Genomic DNA, 23,615 nt, shown 5'->3' with positions numbered 1-23,615 from the left:
TCCTTGGGCAACGTGTGGTAAAACGTTGTATCATCACTAGGGCTCATAGTGGTGGTTGTCGGTTAAAGAATCTCCCACTAAAGTTATATTACTTTTATATATAAGTAAAGTTGAGTTTGTTATTGCTTATCTTTAACGAACTAAGTTGTTTACACTGTTTTACAAGCTTTATATATATATTGCGTGTGTCTTATTACTTTATATTGAGTTCAGTTATTCATGAGTTAAACAGAGCCAAAGTAAGTGTTCCTTTATCCTCCTTTCAAGCTTAAGCTGTGATTTAACATTCCAATTCGCATACTCGTACATTCAATGTATTGATGCCAGTTGGCCTGCATCTTATTATGATGCAGACGCAGGTAACCAGGATCAGCATCCAACGCGCCATTGATCCCGTTGAGCACTCCAGAGTCAGTGGTGAGCCTCCTTGCATTCCGAAAGACTCTTTTTATTTCGCTTTCTTAGTTTTCTTTATTAGGATGTTGTGGGGTCTGTCCCAACATCCATCTCAGTATTATAGAGGCTTCATGGACAGTCAAACAGTTAGTTTTGAGTCTCGCATCTATGTATTTGCAGATACTTTGTTTTGAGACATAAGTTGCCATTTTGGCTAAGATGTTATCATTTAAACTATTACTTGAGTTTATGTTGTTGAGTTAAGTCTTCCGCTGAGTTAAGTAAGCTAGGCCAAGGGTTCGCTTGGGGCCAACAATGGTCTTCGAGTGTCGGCCACGTCTAGGGTGTAGGCTCGGGGCGTGACATAGTCAACAAATCAATAGTGAAAAAATCCAACTTCGAAGATGGATTGAGTGGAGAAGAGACTAGGGGTAAATGATCACAATTGAACTCATTTAAAGCTCCAGAGTAAACTTTCTTTGACTTACTATTATTCCTGTTGGCTCCCGGAGGATTTCAAGTCCCTGAAAATAATGTAAATCTCCCAAATCTTTGAGCTTAAATTCTGAATGCAAGAACTCTTTTAGCTGCACTAGTTCTGCTTCATTGTTTCCTGTTAGAATAATATCATCTGCATAGACAGCTAGAATGGAGATATTAGTTCCTGATATCTTGAAGAAAAATGAGTAGTCATTGAGTGATGAGCAAAAACCTTTGGAATTTAAAGCTTCTGCCAATTTTGAGTACCATTGCCTTGATGCTTGTCTAAGTCCATATAAAGACTTCTTGAGTTTGCAAACATGTTGGGAACTAGGTGATTGCATTCCTATTGGAAACTTCATGAAAACTTCCTCATCAATTTCTCCATGTAAAAATGCATTATTGACATCTAGTTGTGAAATATTCCATCCTTGCTTCACTGCTATAGTCAATAAGCACCTAATAGTTGTCATTTTGACAACCGGTGAATAAGTCTCACTAAAATCAATACCTTCCTTCTGAATAGCTCCTCTAATCACCAATCTTGCTTTCAGCCTCTCTATACTTCCATCAGAATTATGCTTGATTTTGTAAACCTATTTACATGGTAATGCTTTCCTTCCTTTTGGTAATTCCACGACTTCCCAAGTTTGATTCTCAAGGAGTGCTCTAATTTCATCTTCCATAGCCAAGTTCCATCCCGGATGTAACGCTGCCTGGGCATAAGAAGTTGGTTCTGTGATGTTTGAAATAGAGTTCAAGACTTGTTGATTTGTTGTGGATAGGCTAGCAAAAGAATAGCTTTTAGGGATAATAGGCCGACTGAAACAAGTATTGGTTAGATCTGTCAAAAGAACTGCATTGCAGACATACTCTTCTAAGTAGGCTGGTTTCTTGTGTATTCTTTCTGACTTTCTTTGCGTGACTGTGGAAGGTGAAATATCTTGCGTCTCATGCAAGGTCACAGAGTCAAGTCCTTCTGAGTTCCTTGTATCAACATGATGTGATTTAATTTCTGTTTCCAAATGTGATGTATGAGGCACCTCATTCATACTTTCAGGTTCATGTTTTGAGGTAAAAAAGGATCTGGTTCAATGTTTGGCAGAAAGTCAGTTTGTGAGATAGAATGATCAGTGGTAAATATATGAGTCGGGAATGAGGTTTGTGAACTTGAGATGGTGGAAAAAGGGTAAATATTTTCATGAAACTTGACATTCCTGGAAACTATTATCTTTCTAGTATCCAAAACAAGCAATCTATATCCCTTTTTTCCATGAGGATAGCCTATGAAGACACATGGAATGACTCTAGGCTCAAACTGTCCCCTATTGTGCGCCACAATACTAGCATAGCATAGACAACCAAAGCTCCTAAGATAGGAGTAATTAGGAGGACTTCCTAATAGAACCTCATAGGGAGTTCTGTTTTTAAGGACTTTAGAGGGATATCGATTTATAAGGTATGTAGCCATTAGGACACACTCTCTCCAATATGAAATAGGCAATTTAGATTGATGAAGTAGTGCCCTCGATACCTCGAGAAGATGCTTGTGTTTTCTCTCCACAACACCATTTTGTTGTGGAGTATGAACATAAGTGGTTTGATGAACAATACCTTGTGAAGCAAAAAATTCAGCTGACAGGTTGCTTCCACCCAATTCCAATGCATTGTTGGACCTGATTATCTTAACTTTGACGTTGAATTGTCTTTCAACCATCACTAGAAAATACTTTAAGACAGTGAAAGCATTACTTTTTGTTTTTAGAAGATGAGTCCAAGTTGCTCTACTATAGTCATCCACTATAGTTAAAAAATATTTGTATCCATCATGAGAAAGAGTTTTGTATGGCCCCCAAGTGTAAATATGGATTAATTCAAAGATCTTCTTAGAACTGATATTACTAGATTGAAAAGGTAACTTGGATTGTCTAGCTAAGGGACATATATTGCAATTAGCATTAAAATGAAAAGGAGAAACAAGAACTGAACAAATATTCTTCATTGATTGAAATGGCATATGCCCCAATCTAAGGTGCCACTGCCTTACATCAAAAGCATTCTTTATAGGAATTGAAAAAGTGCTTGAAACAGAAAGACATCTAGATTTTTCTTGATTGCACAAATTAACTGATGTGCTGACGAAACTCTTAAGGTACTAGAAACTTGACTTTAGGAGATATAGCCCTGCTCTTGCTTTACCAAATGCTAGAGGCCTCTTCATTGAAGGGCCCTGCAGAAAACAACCAAAAGAGGAAAAAATGAGTAAGCAACTTAACTATTTACACAACTTGTAGACTGAAATGAGGTTATATTTGAAACATGGAACAAATAAGACATCTTTCAAAATGAGTTTAGTATGTAAAGGGACACTTCCAACTTGAGTAACCTTGACCCTATGAGAATTAGGATGATCAACAAATACAAGAGTCTTAAGAGTATTGAGTTCTAAGAAGATCTTTGAATCAAAACACATATGTTGAGTAGCACCTGAATCCAATATTCAGGTTCTTTGATTGAAATCAATAACTTTATGAGGTGTTTTATTGAAAACCTTACCAGCACAAGTCACTGCATTGGCTGAGCATCACCACTTGAACCTTCTGATTGATTCATCCTCACATTTTGAAGCATATGAATCAGTTGTGAATATTGATCCTGGGTGAAATGTTGTCCCTGTCCTTCTCCATTAAAATGTGCTCCACTTTGTCCTTGTGTTCCTTCTATGTAAGCAACATTGCTTTTCACATTTCCCTGGAACCTCTTCGTCTTGGTAAACTTGAAATCACTTGGAAAACCTATTATCTTATAGCATTTATCCACAAAATGCCTAGGTTTCTTAGAGTGAGAACAAATAATAGTGGTTTTGTTTCCCTTAGACTCATAATATCCAGATCTTTGACCAAGAGTGTTCTGATTTGTGGCCTAGAAAGAAGCAGAGTTTCCTGGATAATGTGTGCTCATATACACCTCCCTTTGCTTTTAATCTTGCATTATGAGTGAGTAAGCATGATTCACAGAGGGTAAAGATGAGAGCATCAACATGCTACTCTTTCCAGCAACATAGACATCATTCAACCCCATAAGAAATTGGATCAATCTCTCATCTTGAATAGACTTAGCCATTTTTCCTTTCCCACCACATTGGCAGTCACATAAGCAATTGACAGAACTGTTCAAAGCATCAAGCTCGTCCCAGAGACTTTTGATCTTTGTGAAATAGCCAGCAATGTCATTTGAACCTGCACCAAGTCACTCAACTCCTTTTGCAGGTGATAGAGTTGTGCTCCATTGGACTGGCCAAATCTATCCTCAAGTTCTTTCCATAGATCCTTGGCTGTCTTGGAGTAGATAACACTGTCAGCTATCTCTTTTGAAAGAGAGTTGAGCAGCCATGACAGAACCATATCATTGCATCTGTTCCATAGCTTGAAATCTGGTGATATCGAAGTTGGTTCTTTGTGAGTACCATCAATGAACCCAACCTTATTCTTAGCTGAAAAAGCTATTAAGATTGATCTCCTCCATCCACCATAACCTTTCCCATTAAAGGGTGAGTTAACAAGATTCATTCCTGGAGAATCTGAAGCATGAAGATAGAAAAGATGATTGTGATCAGTTCCAGAGTTGGTGGTACTTCCAGTGCCTGTAGAGCTACCAGAAGTGGGATCTGTTGTTGTCACCATTGTTGAACTGAGAAATGGAGAGTAGGGATGAAGAAAAGGGAAGAAAAGGCAATAAAGAGATCAGATTCTCAAGGTTGCTCTGATACCATGTAGAAAATCAGAGACTAAGAATGGGAAAATTTTTCTTGCTTTCTATTCATTCAACTGTGATGTATATATATAGAATACCTAAAGAGAAGAAAACAAAAGTATTCCTATACATGTATGGAATTTGATTGACTATCACTACAATCCAATTTTGGACAGCTATGTATGTACTATTTTGTACAGAATTTGAATAAATCTGTCAAGGGAATTTGGATTATTTGTTGCCTCATTTCTGCTTCCACTTGGCCCTTTCCTGTTTGTCCAAATTAGCCTCCAAATCAGCTCTTCTAAATGAGCTTGGATGGTCAGGATTAAAACTTATATTGCTTGATCCAAAGGTTGTGAAACTTCCATCTCTTGGGCCACTTGAAGTGTAGACTATCTGAGAATCGAACAATTGATTGTGTTTATCTCTGATTTTCATTTGATTGTGAAGCTTCATTGCAGCAAGAGCTTGATTAGTTATCTCTTCTTCCATGGTTGTTTGTTGATCTGTATCAACTTTGCCATTTTCAATTCCAACAGAAAAGGGTGCCAACTGTAACTGGATCGAAAAGAGAGTGGACTGAGCATCTTTCCAATTTCAAAGATCTATCAGAGCCCATTTGAAATGAAGACCCCTGCTCTGACCCCAACTTATTTGGGACTTAGGAGTAGTTGTAGTATTATTGGAGGTCGTTGATCCCTAATGTGGGTGCAACAATACATTATTATATGAGGAAGGTCATCTAATATGATCCACCATATAATAATAAGTGGACATTCAGATGCACAAATCCATAGATTCAATAGAATGATGTTGTTGATTAGAAGGAACAAGTTAGACCATATATCACACAAAATGCTGGAAATATAAAAAAAATCTCCTGTAGCCAATGCGGACTTTACTGGGAATATACAACAATGGATGCAAAAGAATTCATACACGTAATACTGACTAGTTCGGACTAAAATTTAGTTTTGGTTTTTACACTTACCATTACTTCTGTTTTTTAGTCAATTTTCCTTGTATTAGTTAAAGATTTGTATGTCTGTGTTCCAAAATTGGAATAAAAGTTAGATTTAGAAAATGAACTAGGTTTAGACAACTCCAAGATTGGATTGTTAGGACTTCTCATAACCAAATTGAAAAGTAAAAGCCATGAATATGGTAAATTTTCAAATAAAGTAGTATTAAAATTTTGTATGATATGCTTTACAATTGTGTACTCGTCAATGTCCGCTTCTCTAAAAACTATTTTGAGCTAGCATTTACAAAAATAATGTTGGCCTTGACTCAACAAACAAGAAGCTGTCGTTTTCCACTTTCTTGGTGCAAAGAAGAAGTTGAACAGCAGCATGAAGGAATCGAGAGGAGCACTGCTCTGAAGATCTCCAGCAGCTACACCTTTCTTGATTAGTGAAATGATGTAGCTCATGAAGACTGAATCACAGGGTAATGTAATAGGGCCACCTCTTGGCAACCCAAACTCTTCTTCGGACATGCTTAAAAGTTGCCTAGTGACCTCATTTTCAAGGTAAGACAATGGAACGACAAAGCGAACTTGATCAGCTGTATAGACTACAAAATGGCCTTTCTCAATTATAGAGGATGAAGATGTACTGCAACTGTCTGCATCACTTGCATTTCTTGGAAATGAAATCCTCTTCCTCTGCATAGCGGCAAACTTCTGCCATTTCCTGGCCATCTTGATGAGTTTTTTAGCGCTGAGCATTGCCATTTTTTTTTTGTTGGAAGATTGAAAATAAAAAAGTAGAGAAGAAATTTAGAGAGCTTTGATGGTTGAACTGATAATGCTTGTCCTTGATGATGAAAAGGCTCATGAAAGAGAGATTATTTATACAAAATGGAGCTGAAGTTCTTGTCACTAACCACCGAAGGCAAAACCATGTGCCTATGTTTGTTGTCCAAGTTAGTATGGGACCAAAAATTTGTGGATTGAAGCTAGTTTGAAAATATAAGATGATAAGTTTCTTCCTTTCTTCACTTTGATCAACAACCAACTAGGCCTATAAGCTATAATATCAGCTCATAAGTCATAGTTGGCACTTCTGACTATGCTGCCAATAATTTGAAAGCATTAAATGAACAATTGCTGGTGAGAAACAAAACCATGTTCTTCTTCCTTCATTTTCATAGAGATAGGGGACACTTGACTATCAAGTTGGCTAGTTGTGCTTAGAAAAACCATTTCATGTTGTTATTCTGTTTTGGCCTCTTTCATCCTATCTTTAAACCAGGTGGTCCAGGAAAAGTCATTTTCTTTATCTATTCTTGTGCATTTTTTCTAACAGTGTCCTTTATATACACACACACACATACTAGTCTCTAGACTTGCAACAAACTTTAACTTGGTTATTTCTATAATCCTTCATTCTTTCTTCAGGTCTTCAAATGTCGTTGTCTTTCGCCTTTGCAGCCTTAATGCGGATACTTCAGCAAAGTCTGATGCCTGCTGGATATGTTGATATGGGGCCTTATATGTGTGGATGAATCTTGTTCAAAAGGATGTAACATGATGACTGTCATTCTTTCTTCATTTGGTAGACGACTGAATAGACCTATTTATTATGTCACCAAATAACATTGAGGACAACTTCTCACATATAATAATAGTCTGAGACCTTTGAATGAAGAATTGATATCTTAGTGGTGGATTAATTTTATCGAACCATATGGTGCTGTAGGCTATTTCATGTAAGTAATGGATCCCTACACAGTTGTGGAGCATGGATTTTCAATAAAAAGGGTAAAAATATAAAGAAGACAAATTGGGAGACTAGGCATGTAGTTTTGATGATTGACAAAAGTGAACTCGTTGTTACTTGTGTTGCATGTTGTGAAATCAGGTACCCTGAGACAGGAATGCAAATGTACAAATTCGGAAGATTGACAAATAAGGAAAGCAAATAAAGAGAAGATATTGAGTAACAAGAAATTACAAAATTCAATGATTTCATGGGACTGGTGTTGTTTACTGGATGACAATTACAGGTACTCCTAGTATTCTTGCCTTTGATCTAACAAAGGAGAGGTCACAGCTCCTTCAAAACTATGATACTCATGGGATTTTGGGTGAGTTTAGTGGAAAGATCTGTAAGACGAATGTCTATGGTAATACAATCAGCTTAAACATTTTGGATAATTAATGTCCACTCAAATACAATCCAAATGCGAAGCCAAACCAAAATGTGGGCAGTATAACAGCAGGTTGCTCTTGATAGTAAAATTGTTGGGAAAGTAGCAGGGGACTGCTCAGTTTTACATGTTGACAGTAATATGTTGGTGGTCCGGAGCTGGGGAAAAGCCTTTTGGTATGATTTCAAGTCTCATGCAACAAAATGCATTACGGGTTAATTTCATAATTCGAGATGCTTGCCCTACGTCAACAGCTTAGTCTCCCTCTAGTCTGCCTTGGCTGCAGTTGAAACATCTTTGTTTCGAGCTGCAACATCCTTGCTCGGAATTTCTTTCAAAAATGGTCATCTAACTTTGTACTTTAGAGCTTCCGACTTTTAATAATATAGGATGATATGTTGATAAAAGCTACTTTTGTGACTTACTATTTCTTCGAATCTATTTTGGGAAAATTGTAAACATGGCTAATTGCATACTGTAGCATCTTATCCCATTTATTTTGAAGTTATTGTTAGAGGTTGTACCCTGAGTGGGTGCATATAGTGCAAATATAGAGGATAAAATGAGAGAAGGCCATCTGAATCTATCAAGCCATATCCTAGTGGACCTTCAAGAGCACGGAGATCCATAGGTGCAATTATATGATGCCGGAAGATGGTAAGAAGGAACGAATTAAACCAAATATGTATAACATAGGGAGCTCAAAATATTGCAGTCTCTTGGAGCCAATGCATACTTAACTCAGAACATAAAGCATGGATGCAAAAGAATCTGTAAATGTAATACTAATTACTAGTTAGGATTAAAATATGGTAAGCATTACATCCGGCGTTGATGAGCTGTCTTTTGACTTACATTCTCATAATTGGAATGCATGGACCTGATTAGAACATAACACATAAAGTTGATTCATATAATTGAGACTAAACAGTTTGGGTTTGAGCCAGTTGAATGTTAATTGATTGTTAGGACTTCTCAGAACAAAATTGAATAGTGAAAGCCATGAATATGGTAAATTTTCAAATAAACTAGTATTCAATTTGTATGATGTTCATTACAATTGTGTACTATTCAATGTCCGTCTCACTAAAGACTATTTTTGAGCTAGCATTTACAAAACGAATGTTGGCCTTGACTTAATAAACAAGAGGCTGTTGGCTTCCATTTTCTTGGTGCATAGAAGAAATTGAACAGCAGCATGATGGAATCGAGAGGAGCAGTGCTTTGTGAAGATCTCCAGAAGTTACACCTTTCTTGATTAGTGAAATGATGTAGCTCATGAAAGCTGAATCACAGGGAAATGTTATAGGTCCACCTCTTGGCAACCCAAACTCTTCTTCAGACATGCTTAAAAGTTGCCTAACGACCTCATTATCGAGGTAACCCAATGGAACGACAAAGCGGGATTGATCAGCTGTATAAACTACAAAATGGCCTTTATCGACTATAGAGGATGATGACGTACTGCAACGGTCTGCATCAGTATCATTTCTTGGAAATGAAATTCTCTTCCTCTGCATAGCGGCAAATTTCTGCCATTTCCTGGCCATCTTGATGAGTTTCTTAGCGCTGAGCATTGCCATTTGTTTTTTTGGAAGATTGAAAATAAGAAAGTAGAATAGAAATTTAGAGAGCTTTGATGGTTGAACTGATAATGCTTGCCCTTGGGGATGAAAAGTCTCATGAAAGAGGGATTATTTATACAAAATGGAGCTAAAGTTTTTTGTCACTAACCACCGAAGACAAAACCATGTGCCGATGTTTGTTGGCCAAGTTGGCATGGGGACTAAAATTTGTGGATGAAGCTAGGCCTATTAGCTATAATATCAGCTCATAAATGGTACTTCTCACCAATGCCAATAATTTGATACCATTAAATGAACAATTTCTGGTGAGAAGCAAAACCATGTTCTTCTCCCTTCATTTTCATGTAGATAGGGGACACTTGACTATCATTTTGGCTACTTGTGCTAGAAAAACCCCTTCATTTAAGGCATCATGTGGCTATTCTGTTTTGGCCTCTTTCACCCTATTTTTAAACCTGGTGGTCCAGGAAAAATCATCATCTTAATCTATTCTTGTGGATTTTATTTTAAGAGTAATTTATTACAAATCATGAGAAGAAGAGTGTAATTCAATGGAAAATCTCTTGTCTTATTGCAGTAGTTTAGCAGTGAATAAATACAATACATTAGGTGCTAACTAAGGAAAGAAATTAAGATTGATTCTTATGAATATGCAGTGATTCCTATAAATCTGCTACCTAAATATAGCTATGTATATTACTAGATTTAAGTCTATATACATTCTATAACACTCCCCCTCAAGCTGGAGCATATATATTGATCATGCCCAGCTTGTTACAAAGATAATCAACTCGAGTTCCATTCAATGCCTTAGTGAGTAAATCAGCTACTTGCTCTCTTGTCTTCACGTAGCCTGTGGAAATCAAGTTTTCCTGAATCTTCTCACGAATAAAATGACAATCAACCTCAATATGTTTAGTTCTTTCATGATACACCGGATTTGAGGCAATATGCAAGGCAGCTTGATTATCACACCAAAGTTTTGCTGGTGTATGATGTTCCAACCCAATTTCAGTTAGAAGATGATGTATCCACATAATCTCACACGTAGACTGTGACATAGCTCTATACTCAGATTCTGCACTAGATCGAGATGCAACACTTTGCTTCTTACTTCTCCATGAAACTAGGTTCCCTCCAACAAAGACACAATAGCCTGTAGTCGATCTCCTGTCAATTTTGGATCCGGCATAGTTAGCATCTGCAAAACACTCAACACGAGTATGACCATGATTGCTATACAATATCCCAAGTCCAGGGGCTCCTTTCAAGTAACATAAAATCTGCTCCAAAGCTGCCCAATGTTTGACTGTAGGCGAGGACATAAACTGGCTGACAACACTTACTACAAAAGCAATGTCTGGACGAGTCACACTGAGGTAGTTTAACTTCCCAACTAACCTCCTATATCTCTCGGGATCATCAAAGAGGTCGCCGTCATCTTTCATAAGCTACACATTGGAACCATTGGAGTACTGCAAGGTTTAGCTGCTAACTTTCCAGTGTCTGCAAGAAGATCAAGAATATACTTTCTCTGAGACAACAAAATTCCCTTCTTGTTTCTATTCACCTCTATACCCAAAAAGTATTTCAACTGACCCAAGTCTTTCGTATGAAACCTAGTATGCAGGAAAGATTTGAGGGAAGAGATCCCCGCATAATCACTTCCTGTGATGACAATGTCATCGACATACACAACCAGTAAGATAGTGCCAACTGTTGATTGTCGGTAAAAGACTGAGTGATCACATTTGCTCATCTTCATCCCAAACTCCAGGACTACCTCGCTGAACTTCCCAAACCAAGCTCGCGGACTCTGTTTCAAGCCATACAAAGACTTTTTCAAATAACACACTCTCCCATACTCCCCCTGAGCAACAAAACCAGGTGGTTGCTTTATATATACTTCCTCTTGAAGATCACCATGAAGGAATGCATTTTTGATATCCAACTGATGTAAAGGCCAATTCTCAGAAGCAGCTAGAGATATGAACAAGCGGACGGAAGTAAGTTTGGCAACTGGAGAGAAAGTGTCTGAATAATCCACCCCATAGGTCTGAGCATACCCTTTAGCCACAAGCCTGGCCTTAAGTCTTGCCACAGAACCATCTGGATTTACTTTAACTGTGAACACCCACTTACATCCCACTGGTTTCTTCCCACTAGGTAAATCCACCAAATCCCACGTGTGATTTTCCTCTAAGGCATGTATTTCCTCAAGCATCGCATCATACCATCCAGGATGAGTCAAAGCTTCCTTCATTGTTTTGGGTACAAAGATAGAGTCTAAAGAAGCAACTAAGGACCTTGACGTAGAGGATAAGCGGTCATAAGAAACAAAATTAGCAATGGAATACGTCGATTGACAAGTCTTTTTACCTTTGCGAAGAGCAATAGGGAGATCAAGATCATCTGAAGGATCGGGTGAAGAAAGATTTGATAACAAAGGAGCTGGTGCAGAAAATGTATCATCGATCTCTCATCTTCTCGAATAAACTTGAACAATTGGTGGTCTTACTAGAGTAGAAAATGTGGGCCCAGTAGTCAAATTGTGTTCAATAGGGGAACTAAGAGAATGAATGACATCATCTAATTGTTTTGTCACAACACGACTAACCACTCATCTTCCTCCCCCTGAGTTGTCTAACTGGGAGGTGCATAGAAGAATGGTGTCATCTCTGAAAATACCACATCATTTGACACCAAATATTTACCAAGCTCGGAAAACACACTTCAATGCTTTAGGGTCCAACTTGGTAACAGATGGCCGAACATCTCGAACATAACATGTGCTTCCAAACACCTTAGGCTCCACTGGAAATAATGGCTTGTTTGGAAAAAGAACACTATAAGGCACATTACCAACAAGAACAGTCGATGGCATGCGATTAATCAAGAAACAAGCTGTGGAGACTGCATCAACCCAAAATTGTTTAGGGACTTTTATTTTGAACAAAAGTGCTCGAGCTGTCTCAAGCAGATGTCTATTCTTTCTCTCGGCAACTCCATTTTGAGAGGGTGTAGCAACACATGAAGTTTGATGGAGAATACCATGTTGTCTCATGTAGGATTGGAACACTTCTGACATATATTCTTTAGCATTATCACTCCTCAGAATACGCAACGAAGTATTGAATTGAGTTTTGACCTCCGCACAAAAGGCACAAAAGTGAGTAAACACTTCAGAACGACTCTTCATAAAATAAATCCAAGTCATTCGAGAGAAATCATCCACAAATGTGACAAAATACTTATATCCAGTTTTAGAAACAACATGACATGGTCCCCAAACATCAGAATGAACTAACTCAAACATCGACTCCACCCGTTTATTAACCCTTGGATTTGTTGAGCTACGATGGTGTTTGGCAAATAGACATGACTCACAATCCACTGAAGGAATATTCTGAAACTGAGGACAAAGCTTCTTCAACATAGGCAAAGAAGGATGTCCTAATCGACAATGTGCCTCAAATGGAGACACGACTAGAGCAGGCAGCAAATCGAGGCTCCCAATATTCATCAAGAATGTAGAGATTATCAGATACATGTCCTTTTCCAATAACTTTATTTGTCTTCAGATCACGAAACAAACAATGATCGGGAAAGAATGAGATATAACAGTTTAGGAGCTTACCAACAGACATCAAATTAAAGGCTAACTTTGGTAGACCTAATACAGATGACAAGGTAATAGAGGATGTTGGTTTTACAATCCCAGATCCTATAATCTTACAGAGCGAACCATCAGCAACCGTCACAGGACAGAGTGCTCCATGTGATCGAAAGCTAGAGTATATATTAGGATTACCTGTCATGTGATCTGTGGCACCTGAATCGATCACCCATTTATTCGAAGAGGATATAAGACATGATTTTCCTGACTCAACAAGGGTAGTAACGGAACAGATTTCTTTTGTAAGTTTTGATATTGCGAGAATTTTGCAAACTCTTCTGCTGAAACCAAAATTCCTGTATCCGATGATGTAGGAGTCACAATTTCAGTCATTTTCTCCAAATATTTTAGTAGCATATGAACTTATCAACAACAAGTATAACTAGAAGCATGTACGTCAGTTTGTGACCCCACAAACACAGATGAACAGAGTCAAATGATTTTATCAACCAAGAAACCAATTGTCGACGCAGAATAAAGAAATTGACTACTTGACCAGTAGATTCAGCAAGCAGTGAACAATAAAATACCCAAATAAGTAGTTCAGAAAAAGAAATTTTGAACCAGCAGTTTATCCACACAACACCAATTATCTGAACTGAAGTAGGAGCTAGCAGCCACGGAACCACAAATCACAGACCAGATTCAATGTCGCAGAACAGAAACAAACCTGGAAGTGAAGAACAGACTTTTCAAATCGTGTTTTAACACCAGAACATGCACCTTCACGTGTTGGTGTGTGATGAATAGGCGAACTGTATGAGCAGTGTGTGACTGCCACTGGCTTCACACCCAGATGATAGAGAAGACTGGTTTTGCTGGAAAATATACTCCACCTCCTTCTGTGGTGGCAGTGACGCAAACTGACCACTCTAAATCAGTGGATTAGAAATCCAAACTCTTCCGTAACACAGCCAAAACGACACGAGCCAATAGGCTCTGATACCATGTAATTCAATGGAAAATCTCTTGTCTTATTGCAGTAGTTTAGCAGTGAATAAATACAATACATTAGGTGCTAACTAAGGAAAGAAATTAAGATTGATTCCTATGAATCTGCAGTGATTCCTATGAATCTGCTACCTAAATATAGCTATGTATATTACTAGATTTAAGTCTATATACATTCTATAACAAAGAGAAAAACCAAATGAAATTTTATCCTCCATTGTCTCTCACCAGTGGTCACCGGCCTATTTCTCTTGACCGCCACTAATTATTTGGATAAGAAACTTGTCATAAACTTGTATATATATACACACACATACTAGTCTCCAGACTTGCAAACTTTCATTCTTTCTTCAGGTCTTCAAATGTCGTTGTCTCTCACCTCCGCCACCTTAATGCAGATACTTCAGCAAAACCTGATGCCTGCTGGATATGTTGATACAAGGCCTTAAATTTGTGGATGAATCTTGTCCAAAAAGATGTAAGATGATGACTTCCATTCTTTCTTCATTTGGTTGACGACTGAATGGACCTATTAATTATGACACCAAATAACATGGAGGACTTCTCACATATAATAATAGTCTGAGACTTTTGAATGAAGAAGAATTGATATCTTAGTGGTGTTGTCTGCTTTGTCATGTTGATACGGGATCTCTACACAGTCGTGAAACTTGGATTTCCACTAAAGAAGTAGACAAATGAATAAGATAAGGAGTGTTGGAAATTTGGAGGGACATGTACAGACTCGGAAGATTGACGAACAAGGAAATCAAATAAATAGAAGATATTAAGTAACACGAAATTACAAAAGTTAATGATTTTGTTGTGATGATATAATCTTAATATAAGCTACTTTTGTTACTTATTCCTGAAATCTATTTTGGAAGAAACAAATGTGCATATGGCTACTTGCTTATTGTAGCATTTATGACATTAATTTTGAAGTTATTGTTAGAGGTTGAACCCTGAAGTAGGTGCATATAGTGCAAATATAAGGATAATATGAGAGCAGGTCGTCGAATCTATCAAGCCATATCCTAATGGACCTTCGAGAGCACGGAAATCCATAGGTGCAATTATATATATGATGTTGGAAGATGGTAAGAAAGAATGAGTTAAACCAAATATCGCATAGAGTGCTCAAAGTATTACAACCTCTTGGAGACAATGTGGACTTAACTGAGAACATAGAATAATTGATGCAAAAGAATCTATAGTTAGCATTATGTCCGCTGCTGGTGACCTGTCTTTTTATCAGTTAAAGATTTGTATGTATGTGTTGGGAAAAAATGTGAGATTTAAAGAATTTACTAGCTTTAGAAAACTCCCAAATTGAATTAAAAGACAAACTTATTATAGTTGGAATTAATGGATCTGATTAGAACATAATGCATAGAGTTGATGACTAAACAGTTTGGGTTTCACAAATTTTTTCATATCTTCTAGTCATTCTTCGATCAATAGATAGTTAGGACTTCTCATAACCAAATTTAAAATTGAAAGCCATGAATATGGTAAATTTTCTAGTAAAATAGTATTCAATTTGTTGATGTGCTTTACAATTGTATACTATTTAGTGTCCGCCTCTAAAAACTATTTTGAGCTAGATTTACAAAAAAGAATGTTGGCCTTGACTCAACAAACAAGAAGCTGTTGGTTTCCACTTTCTTGGTGCAAAGAAGAAGTCGAACAGCAAAAAGAAGGAATTGATAGGAGCAACGCTTTGTGAAGATCTCCAGCAGTTATGCCTTTCTTGATTAGTGATACGATGTACTCCATGAAGGCTGAATCACAGGGTAATGTAATAGGGCCACCACTTGACAACCCAAACTCTTCTTCGGACATGCGTAAAAGTTGCCTAATGACCTCATTTTCAAGGTAAGCCAATGGAACGACGAAGCGGGATTGATCAGTTGTATAAACTACAAAATGGCCTTTCTCAACTATAGAGGATGAAGATGTACTGCAACTGTCTGCATCACTATCATTTCTTGGAAATGTAATCCTCTTCCTCTGCATAGCAGCAAACTTCTGCCATTTCCTGGCCATCTTGATGAGTTTCTTAGCGCTGAGCATTGCCATTTGTTTTTTGGAAGATTGAAAATGAGAAAGTAGAAAAGAAATTTAGAGACTTTAGATGGTTGAACTGATAATGCTTGTCCTTGATGATGAAAAAGCTCATGAAAGAGGGATTATTTATACAAAATGGAGCTGAAGTTCTTGTCACTAACCACTGAAGGCAAAACCATGTGCCGATGTTTGTTGGCCAAGTTGGCATTGGGCCTAAAATTTGTGGATGAAGCTAGGCCTATTAGCTATAATATCAGTTCATAAATGGTACTTCTCACCAATGCCAATAATTTGAAAGCATTAAATGAACAATTGCCGGTGAGAAGCAAAACCATGTTCTTCTCCCTTCATTTTCATGTAGATAGGGGACACTTGACTATCATACTTGTGCTAGAAAAACCATTTCATTAAAGTCATCATGTGGCTATTCTGTTTTGGTCTCTGTCACTCTATCTTTAAATCAGGTGGTCCAGGCAAAGCTATCATCTTCATCTATTCTTGTGAATTTTGTTTCAAGAGTGTCCTTTATGTAAATCATGAGTCTTCAGATGGCATTATCTCTCACTATAGTGGTCACCTATTTCTCTTGACCACCACTAAATATTTTGATATGAAACTTGTCATAAACATGTATATAGATACTAGTCTCCGGAATGTGATGCCATCTCTTTGACAATAGAAAAATATAAACTGGAATTACATTCATTCTCAGGGGTCAAAGATTCTCCCTTCATCTCGGTACTAAGTTTTTCCATTACTTGTGCGCAAATTGTTGATAGTAAAATGGGAGTAAATCCCCTATTAATTCCTTCCCAACCGAGAAGTGAGATCAAAGAAAGCATCCTCTTTGCAGGGGATTTTGACACCAGCTATTTGATGATCAAAACCAGTATCTTCCTCAGCTTGAGCAACAAGCGTTGAAATAATGAGAGTTCTCTCAAATGAGAGTTCTTCCATTAAATAGAAAGAATTCTGATTTACATGCCTTAAAAAATCTGCTATATATCCCTAAATATATGTTATTCCTAATTGTAATATCTCTGAAAATATGCTACATTAATCTATGCTATCTCCTATCATCATTACACAAATATTTAGAGTTATAACATAGATATGTACAGCTATTTAGAATCTGTCCAATCACGCTAACATCCCCCCTCAAATTGATGCCGGTGGATCAAAAAGCATCAATTTGCCTACCAGAAACTGATGACGTTGTCGTGCCATAGACTTTGTAAACACATCAACTATTTGAAGATCACTGGATACATGTGGAAGAGTAATGACTCTCTTATCCACAACTTCTCTGATATAATGACAATCCACTTCAATGTGTTTGGTCCTTTCATGATAAACTGGATTAGTAGCAATCTGAATAGCATTTGTGTTGTCAGCATGGAGAGGAGTGGGATTAGATTGAGGAAATTCAATTTCTGCAAGTAAACCACGAAACCAAACAATCTCAGAGCAAGCAGTAGACATTGCTCGATATTCAGATTCGGTGGAAGATTTTGATACACGATCTTGCTTCTTGCTCTTCCAAGATATCAAGGAATCTCCAAGAAACATGCACCAACCCGTGACGGAGCGACGAGTATCAGGACATCTAGCCCAATCAGAATCACTAAATGCATTAAGCTGAATCTCAGAACCACTAGGAAAGAATAATCCACGAGTAGATGTTCCCAAGAGATATCGAATCATGCGACGGACAGCCACCAAATGTAGATGGCGTGGAGCCTGCATAAATTGACTCAATTGTTGAACTGCAAAAGAGATATCAGGCCGAGTAATAGTAAGATAATTTAGTCTCCCAACTAATTGCCGATACAAAGTTGGATCAGGAAGAAGATCTCCTTCCGCACTGCAATTCTTTACATTCAATTCCAATGGAGTATTTACAGAGGGAGATTCTTGAAGACCAGCCAAAGCAATCAAGTCCTAAGTAAATTTGTGTTGGTTCAAGACAAAGAGAATTGAAGCAAAGTAGATCGAAACTTGTCAAACCAAGCTCTTGGAGCTTGTTTTAATCCATATAAAGACCGCTTCAACTTGCATACATCTGATGTAGGTGATGAGAACAAACCAGGTGGGGGTTTCATATAAATATCTTCTTTGAGATCACCATGAAGAAAAGCATTTTTGACATCCATTTGATGAAGAGGCCAATTTTGTGATGCAGCAATGACAATAATAGTTTGCACCGTAGTCATTTTTGCTACAGGTGCAAAAGTCTCCTCATAGTTTACACCATACTCCTGTTTGTTGCCAAGGACCACCAATCGAGCTTTGTACCGATCAAGAGTTCCATCAGAATTAAGTTTAATTGAATAAACCCATTTACATCCAATTGGACGGATATTTGGAGGACAAGGAACAATGTCCCATGTGTTATTTTCTTTAAGAGCCAAAAGTTCCTCCTCCATTGCTTTTTGCCAACATTCAAGCTTGGAAGCTTGTGAGTAACTTGTTGGAATAGAGATGGTGGATAAAGTAGAAGAAAAACCATACCGTTTGAGAGTTTGAGACACTTTAGTAGATCGCCGAGGAGGCTCAAGAGGAGCAAACCTTGAAGAAATCTCAGATTCTGGTTGTGGAGCAGTCTCAGGTGGCGGATTTGTTTCGGGATGGGGTAAAGTTGGCTGATGTCGTTCATACACAAATCTTGGTTTGAACCGCTTAGAAGACAATGACAAATCCTCAAAAGTAGGAAGAAGAGGAGAAACAGAAGATGACTCAACATGAGTAGGAAAGAAATACTGATTCTTAAAGAAAATAATATTTCTAGAAACACGAAATTTGTTAGAACTTGGATCATAGCAAATAAAACCTTTTTGTGAAGTACTATAGCCCATAAAAGCACATTTAATAGACTGAACAGAGAGTTTATTTCGTTGAAAAGGAGGCAGGTGCACAAAACAAACACAACTAAACGTATGAAAACTATGATAGCTGGGATGCTTAATGAAAAAGACGATAATATGGAGACTCAAGATTTAACACTTTAGATGGAAGTCTATTAATCAAATAGACAACAGTAGACAAAGCTTCAACCCAATATTAGATGGAACAGAGGACTCAATCAATAAAGTACGAGTGACATCTAAATGATGATGATTCTTACGCTCAGCAACTCCATTTTGTTGTGGCATATATGGGCAAGAGCGTTGTGATACAATTCCTTTCTCAAGCAAGAAATTATTGAATTCATGAGACATATATTCTCCACCAGAATCAGATCTTAATATTTTGATGCATGTGGAAAATTGAGTCTCAACGTAAGCCAAAAATTTCTTGAATATGGAAAACACTTTAGATTTAGATCGAAGAAAATACACCCATGTAAATTGACTATAGTCATCTATAAATGTCACAAAATACTTGAAATGAGCATGAGAAATAACTGGTGAAATGCCCCAAACATCACTATGAATGACATCAAAACACTTTGTAGCACGACTACCAAAATTAGGAAAAGGAAGAGTTTTACTTTTGCCTAATTTACAAGTAGAACAATCAAAGGAAGCAACTGAAAATTGATTTTTATTTCCCAATAAACCAGAATTGGACAAATGAGACAACACAATAGAATGTGGATGTCCTAGACGTTTATGCCAAACCTCATTCTTAGTAGTGGTAGAAGCAAGAGCTAGAACACGAGGAATAGAAAAGTGTATAGGAAACAATCTTCCAACTTTAGGCCCCTTCGCGATTATCGTCCTCGACACCTGATCCTGCACAATGCAACCATTACGAGAAAAATTCACATCACAATTGTTATCTACCAATTCGCCAACTGAAATAAGACTAGTGGAGAGCTTTGATGATACAAAAACATTCTTGAAAGTTTCAGAAATATCCCCAACCTTGGTAATGGGTAAATTACTACCATTGGCAACCTTAATTTGTGTTGGACCATTATACTCACGGATGTTTTTGAGTATATTAGTTGAGTTGGTCATATGATTGGAAGTGCCAGAATCAACAAGCCAAAATTTAGATATTACCTCATTACCTTGCAACCCTAAAGCTGAAAATGCTGACAAGATCATTTGTTGTTCCATTTCAGGAGTAAGAACTTGTCCTACTGAAGACGAGTTATCTGTAGTTGAACCATTTATCCCAACTTGAAAAGCATTTGCCCTACGATTTTGAGGACGTGTGGGACACTATTTGATAATGTGTCCTTGTTGTTTACAATAATTACAGAACTTCTTGCCACAATTACTAGCAATATGACCATATTTCTTGCAACTGTAGCATTGAGTTCTAGCCATATCCATGCCCTTTCCTTTCCCTTGAGCTGCAAATGCGACAGTGACAACATTTCCTTGATGAAAAGCATTTTATGTGAAGAAACGCTTCTCTTCACAAAGTAATTCCCTAAAACAGACATCCAACGATGGAGATGGATCATGGTTCGTCAAGTTGGAGCGAACATTTTCAAAATCAGATCGTAATTTCATCAAAAATTGATCTCGCTTGCTTTGTTCATGAACTCCTTGAATGATGGAGATAGATTCAGAAGGTATTGTAGTATAAATGATATCGGTAAATTCAGCCCATAAGTTCTGAAATCCAGAGAAATAATCTTGAACAGAGAGACCTCCTTGAGAATACATAGCAATTTCATGCTCTAACTGAAAGCGCCTTGCGCTATGGTCTTGGTTGTAAACCTTTTGTAAATAATTCCACATTGCCTTTGCTGTCTTGTATGGCCTGAGATTAAGAACAATAAGAGGGTCAATTGACCCTAAAAGCCATGTCATCACCCGAGCATCTTAACTTCCATTGACCGAGCTTTGTCGGATCAGTAGGAGTAGGATCACTTCCATCTATATGTCCCCATAATTCTTTTCCGGTGACAAATAGTTGGAATTGAAATTCCCAGGCAAAGTAATTTTTCCTGTGAAACGAACATAGAAGGACTCAAACTGATATGACGCCATGTTCTTGACAAGTTAAGGAAGATAGAAATGCAATGATACAAAATACCAAATGACCAAGACTGAGATTCCAAGATGCCTAAAATTTCAAGATACTTAGGACTTACCGTTGACTAAAAAACAGTAAGCTGAACCAAAACTTTCAAAAAAAAATTCTGAAAGAAACCACAGATGAAAGACACTAAGAATCAAAGCACTAAAGCACTGAAAAAGGCTCTAATACCATGTCAATTTTGCTGAATGAGTTCTCTCAAATGAGAGTTCTTCCATTAAATAGAAAAGAATTCTGATTTACATGCCGAAAAATCTGCTATATATCCTAAATATATGTTATTCCTAATTGTTAATATTCTCTGAAAATATGCTACATTAATCTATGCTATCTCCTATCATCATTACACAAATATTTAGAGTTATAACATAGATATGTACAGATATTTAGAATCTGTCCAATCATGCTAACATGCATTTCTCAGAATTATTTGTTTTTGTTTTCTCTTAGGTCATTTTTTAGAATAATAGAATTGTCTCTTGAAACAATGGGTATCAAAACGACTCCATTTATTAAGTCTAATCAAATAACATACTTGAATCCACCTTTATTTCAAGATCCGTTAGATCATATTGTAGTTTATCTCCTAATTTCTTATGAAAATACCATAAATATACTTGGACATAATATTTTCTTCAACCAGTTTATTCTTCAAATGCTGTTGTCTATCACCTTAATGAAAATACCTCAGCAAAGCCTGATGCAGTATACCTTCTGGATATGGGGACTTAAATTTGTGGATGAATCTTGTTTCAAAGGATGGAAGATAATGAGTTTATTATTTTCTTCATTAAATTGACGACCGAATGGACTGAGACCTTTATGGGAGTGAATGGACCTAATTAGAACATAACACATAAAGTTGATTCATATAATTGAGACTAAACAGTTTGGGTTTGAGACGTAGTTGAATGTTGATCGTTTGATCTCCTTTGTTTCAAATTTTCATACCATCTAGTTTTTTTTCAATCAAGGAAGTGCCAAACTCCAACATTAGATTGTTAGGACTACTCATAACCAAATTGAATAGTGAGAACATGAAAACATGACTAAATTGGTCCTAGTTACTCTTCGGGGCAGAGTGGAAGAAGTGGGGGATTCTCGGAAGCGGAAAAGGATCAATGAATTCAAAAGAGTTGAAAAAGCAGTTGATTACTCGGATTGGTTCTCGCATCCATGTGCCCAAAAGGCTGGGAGAGTCTGGTTTGAGTGTTCATCGATCGGGTGGATCTAATTGTCCAAGATTCCCCACTGCTTCCCCCCGTGGGAGTTCAGGCCGTGTCTCAGTCCTCTTTTCTATGCATCTTTAGTATTTTTGCCCTGGTGGATTTCTTTCTCAGTAAATGCATGGACTGGACTAAACAGAACAAGAGGGATCCATTTGAGAAGATTCTTCTCCCTTTCCTTCCCTTTTTTCGGAAGAAGGGTCGGATCTCAGATTTTGATTTAGTTTTCTATATTTTGTATTTCAAATCTTGATCAAAATATATGCAATAGGAAATATGGTAAATTTTCAAATAAAGTAGTATTCAATTTGTATGATGTTCTTTACAATTGTGTACTCTTCAATGTCCGCCTTTCTAAAACCTATTTTTGAGCTACCATGTACAAAAAATTGTGGACCTTAACTCAACAAACAAGAAGCTGCTGGCTTCCAATTTCTTGGTGCATAGAAGAAGTTGCACAGCAGCATGAAGGAATCGAGAGGAGCACTGCTTTGTGAAGATCTCCCGCAGCTACACCTTTCTTGATTAGTGAAATGATGTAGCTCATGAAGGATGAATCACAGGGTAATTTAATAGGGCCACCACTCGGCAACCCAAACTCTTCTTCGGACATGCTTAAAAGTTGCCTTATGATCTCATTTTCAAGGTAAGCCAAGGGAACGACAAAACGGGCTTGATCAGTTGTATATACTACAAAATGGCCTTTCTCAACCATAGAAGATGAAGATGTACTGCAACTGTCTGCATCACTACCATTTCTTGGAAATGAAATCCTCTTCCTCTGCATGGCTGCAAACTTCTGCCATTTCCTGGCCATCTTGATGAGTTTCTTAGCGCTGAGCATTGCCATTTTTCCTTTGAAGACTGGAAACAAGAAATTGAATGAGAAATTTAGAGAAATTTGATGGCTAAATTGATAATGCTTGTGCTTGATGAAGATGAATGGGGGATTATTTATATAAGGAGGCTATAGACAGGCCTTGAGTTAGAGCTGAAGTGTTTGGCACTAACTACCGAAGGCAAATCCATGTGTCAATGCCTGTTGGCCATGTTGATATGGGGCCTAAAATTTGTGGATGCAGCTTGTTTGAAAATAAATGATGATAAGTTTCTTCCTTTCTTCTCTTTAATCAATTAGGCCTACTTGGTATTTCTCAGCAATGCCAATAATTTGAGACCATTAAATGAACAATTGCTGGTAACAAGCAAAACCATGCTCTGCTCTCTTCTTTGTCATGTAGATAGGTGACCTTTAGATTTCCATCTCGGCATCTATTCATTGATTCTTGTGGATTTTATTTCAAATAAATGCGGGGACTAATG

General features: G+C 37.4%; 4 protein-coding genes and 1 pseudogene across 4 annotated transcripts; all 5 read right to left on the bottom strand.

Annotated features, from left to right (window-relative positions):
* Positions 1-4,049: 4,049 nt before the first annotated feature.
* Positions 4,050-4,559, bottom strand: LOC107057977 (uncharacterized). The gene has a single exon (XM_015303164.1). The coding sequence runs from the start codon at positions 4,557-4,559 to the stop codon at positions 4,050-4,052; it is 510 nt and encodes a 169-aa protein (XP_015158650.1).
* A 1,243-nt stretch (positions 4,560-5,802) lies between these two features.
* LOC102592416 (auxin-responsive protein SAUR68-like) lies at positions 5,803-6,438 on the bottom strand (annotated as a pseudogene).
* Positions 6,439-8,771: 2,333 nt separating this feature from the next.
* LOC102592081 (auxin-responsive protein SAUR68-like) lies at positions 8,772-9,441 on the bottom strand. Its single transcript, XM_006362726.2, has one exon. The coding sequence runs from the start codon at positions 9,366-9,368 to the stop codon at positions 8,922-8,924; it is 447 nt and encodes a 148-aa protein (XP_006362788.1). The 5' UTR covers positions 9,369-9,441; the 3' UTR covers positions 8,772-8,921.
* A 6,032-nt stretch (positions 9,442-15,473) lies between these two features.
* LOC102591746 (auxin-responsive protein SAUR68-like) lies at positions 15,474-16,201 on the bottom strand. Its single transcript, XM_006362725.2, has one exon. The coding sequence runs from the start codon at positions 16,078-16,080 to the stop codon at positions 15,634-15,636; it is 447 nt and encodes a 148-aa protein (XP_006362787.2). The 5' UTR covers positions 16,081-16,201; the 3' UTR covers positions 15,474-15,633.
* Positions 16,202-22,618: 6,417 nt separating this feature from the next.
* On the bottom strand, positions 22,619-23,179 carry LOC102591418 (auxin-responsive protein SAUR68-like). Its single transcript, XM_006362724.2, has one exon. It carries the CDS (start codon positions 23,140-23,142, stop codon positions 22,696-22,698), a length of 447 nt encoding a protein of 148 aa, XP_006362786.1. The 5' UTR covers positions 23,143-23,179; the 3' UTR covers positions 22,619-22,695.
* Positions 23,180-23,615: the final 436 nt, after the last annotated feature.

This window comes from Solanum tuberosum, unplaced genomic scaffold (genome assembly GCF_000226075.1).
Source record: "Solanum tuberosum cultivar DM 1-3 516 R44 unplaced genomic scaffold, SolTub_3.0 scf00419, whole genome shotgun sequence".
Lineage (NCBI taxonomy): Eukaryota > Viridiplantae > Streptophyta > Magnoliopsida > Solanales > Solanaceae > Solanum > Solanum tuberosum.
Note: the sequence above shows the minus strand (reverse complement) of the source record. Positions and strands in the feature narration are given on the sequence as shown.

Bases quoted from the DNA above. Each gene is read 5' to 3' on its own strand.
- LOC107057977 (XM_015303164.1), bottom strand. From the start codon at position 4,559: ATGGTGACAACAACAGATCCCACTTCTGGTAGCTCTACAGGCACTGGA.
- LOC102592081 (XM_006362726.2), bottom strand. From the start codon at position 9,368: ATGGCAATGCTCAGCGCTAAGAAACTCATCAAGATGGCCAGGAAATGG.
- LOC102591418 (XM_006362724.2), bottom strand. From the start codon at position 23,142: ATGGCAATGCTCAGCGCTAAGAAACTCATCAAGATGGCCAGGAAATGG.
- LOC102591746 (XM_006362725.2), bottom strand. From the start codon at position 16,080: ATGGCAATGCTCAGCGCTAAGAAACTCATCAAGATGGCCAGGAAATGG.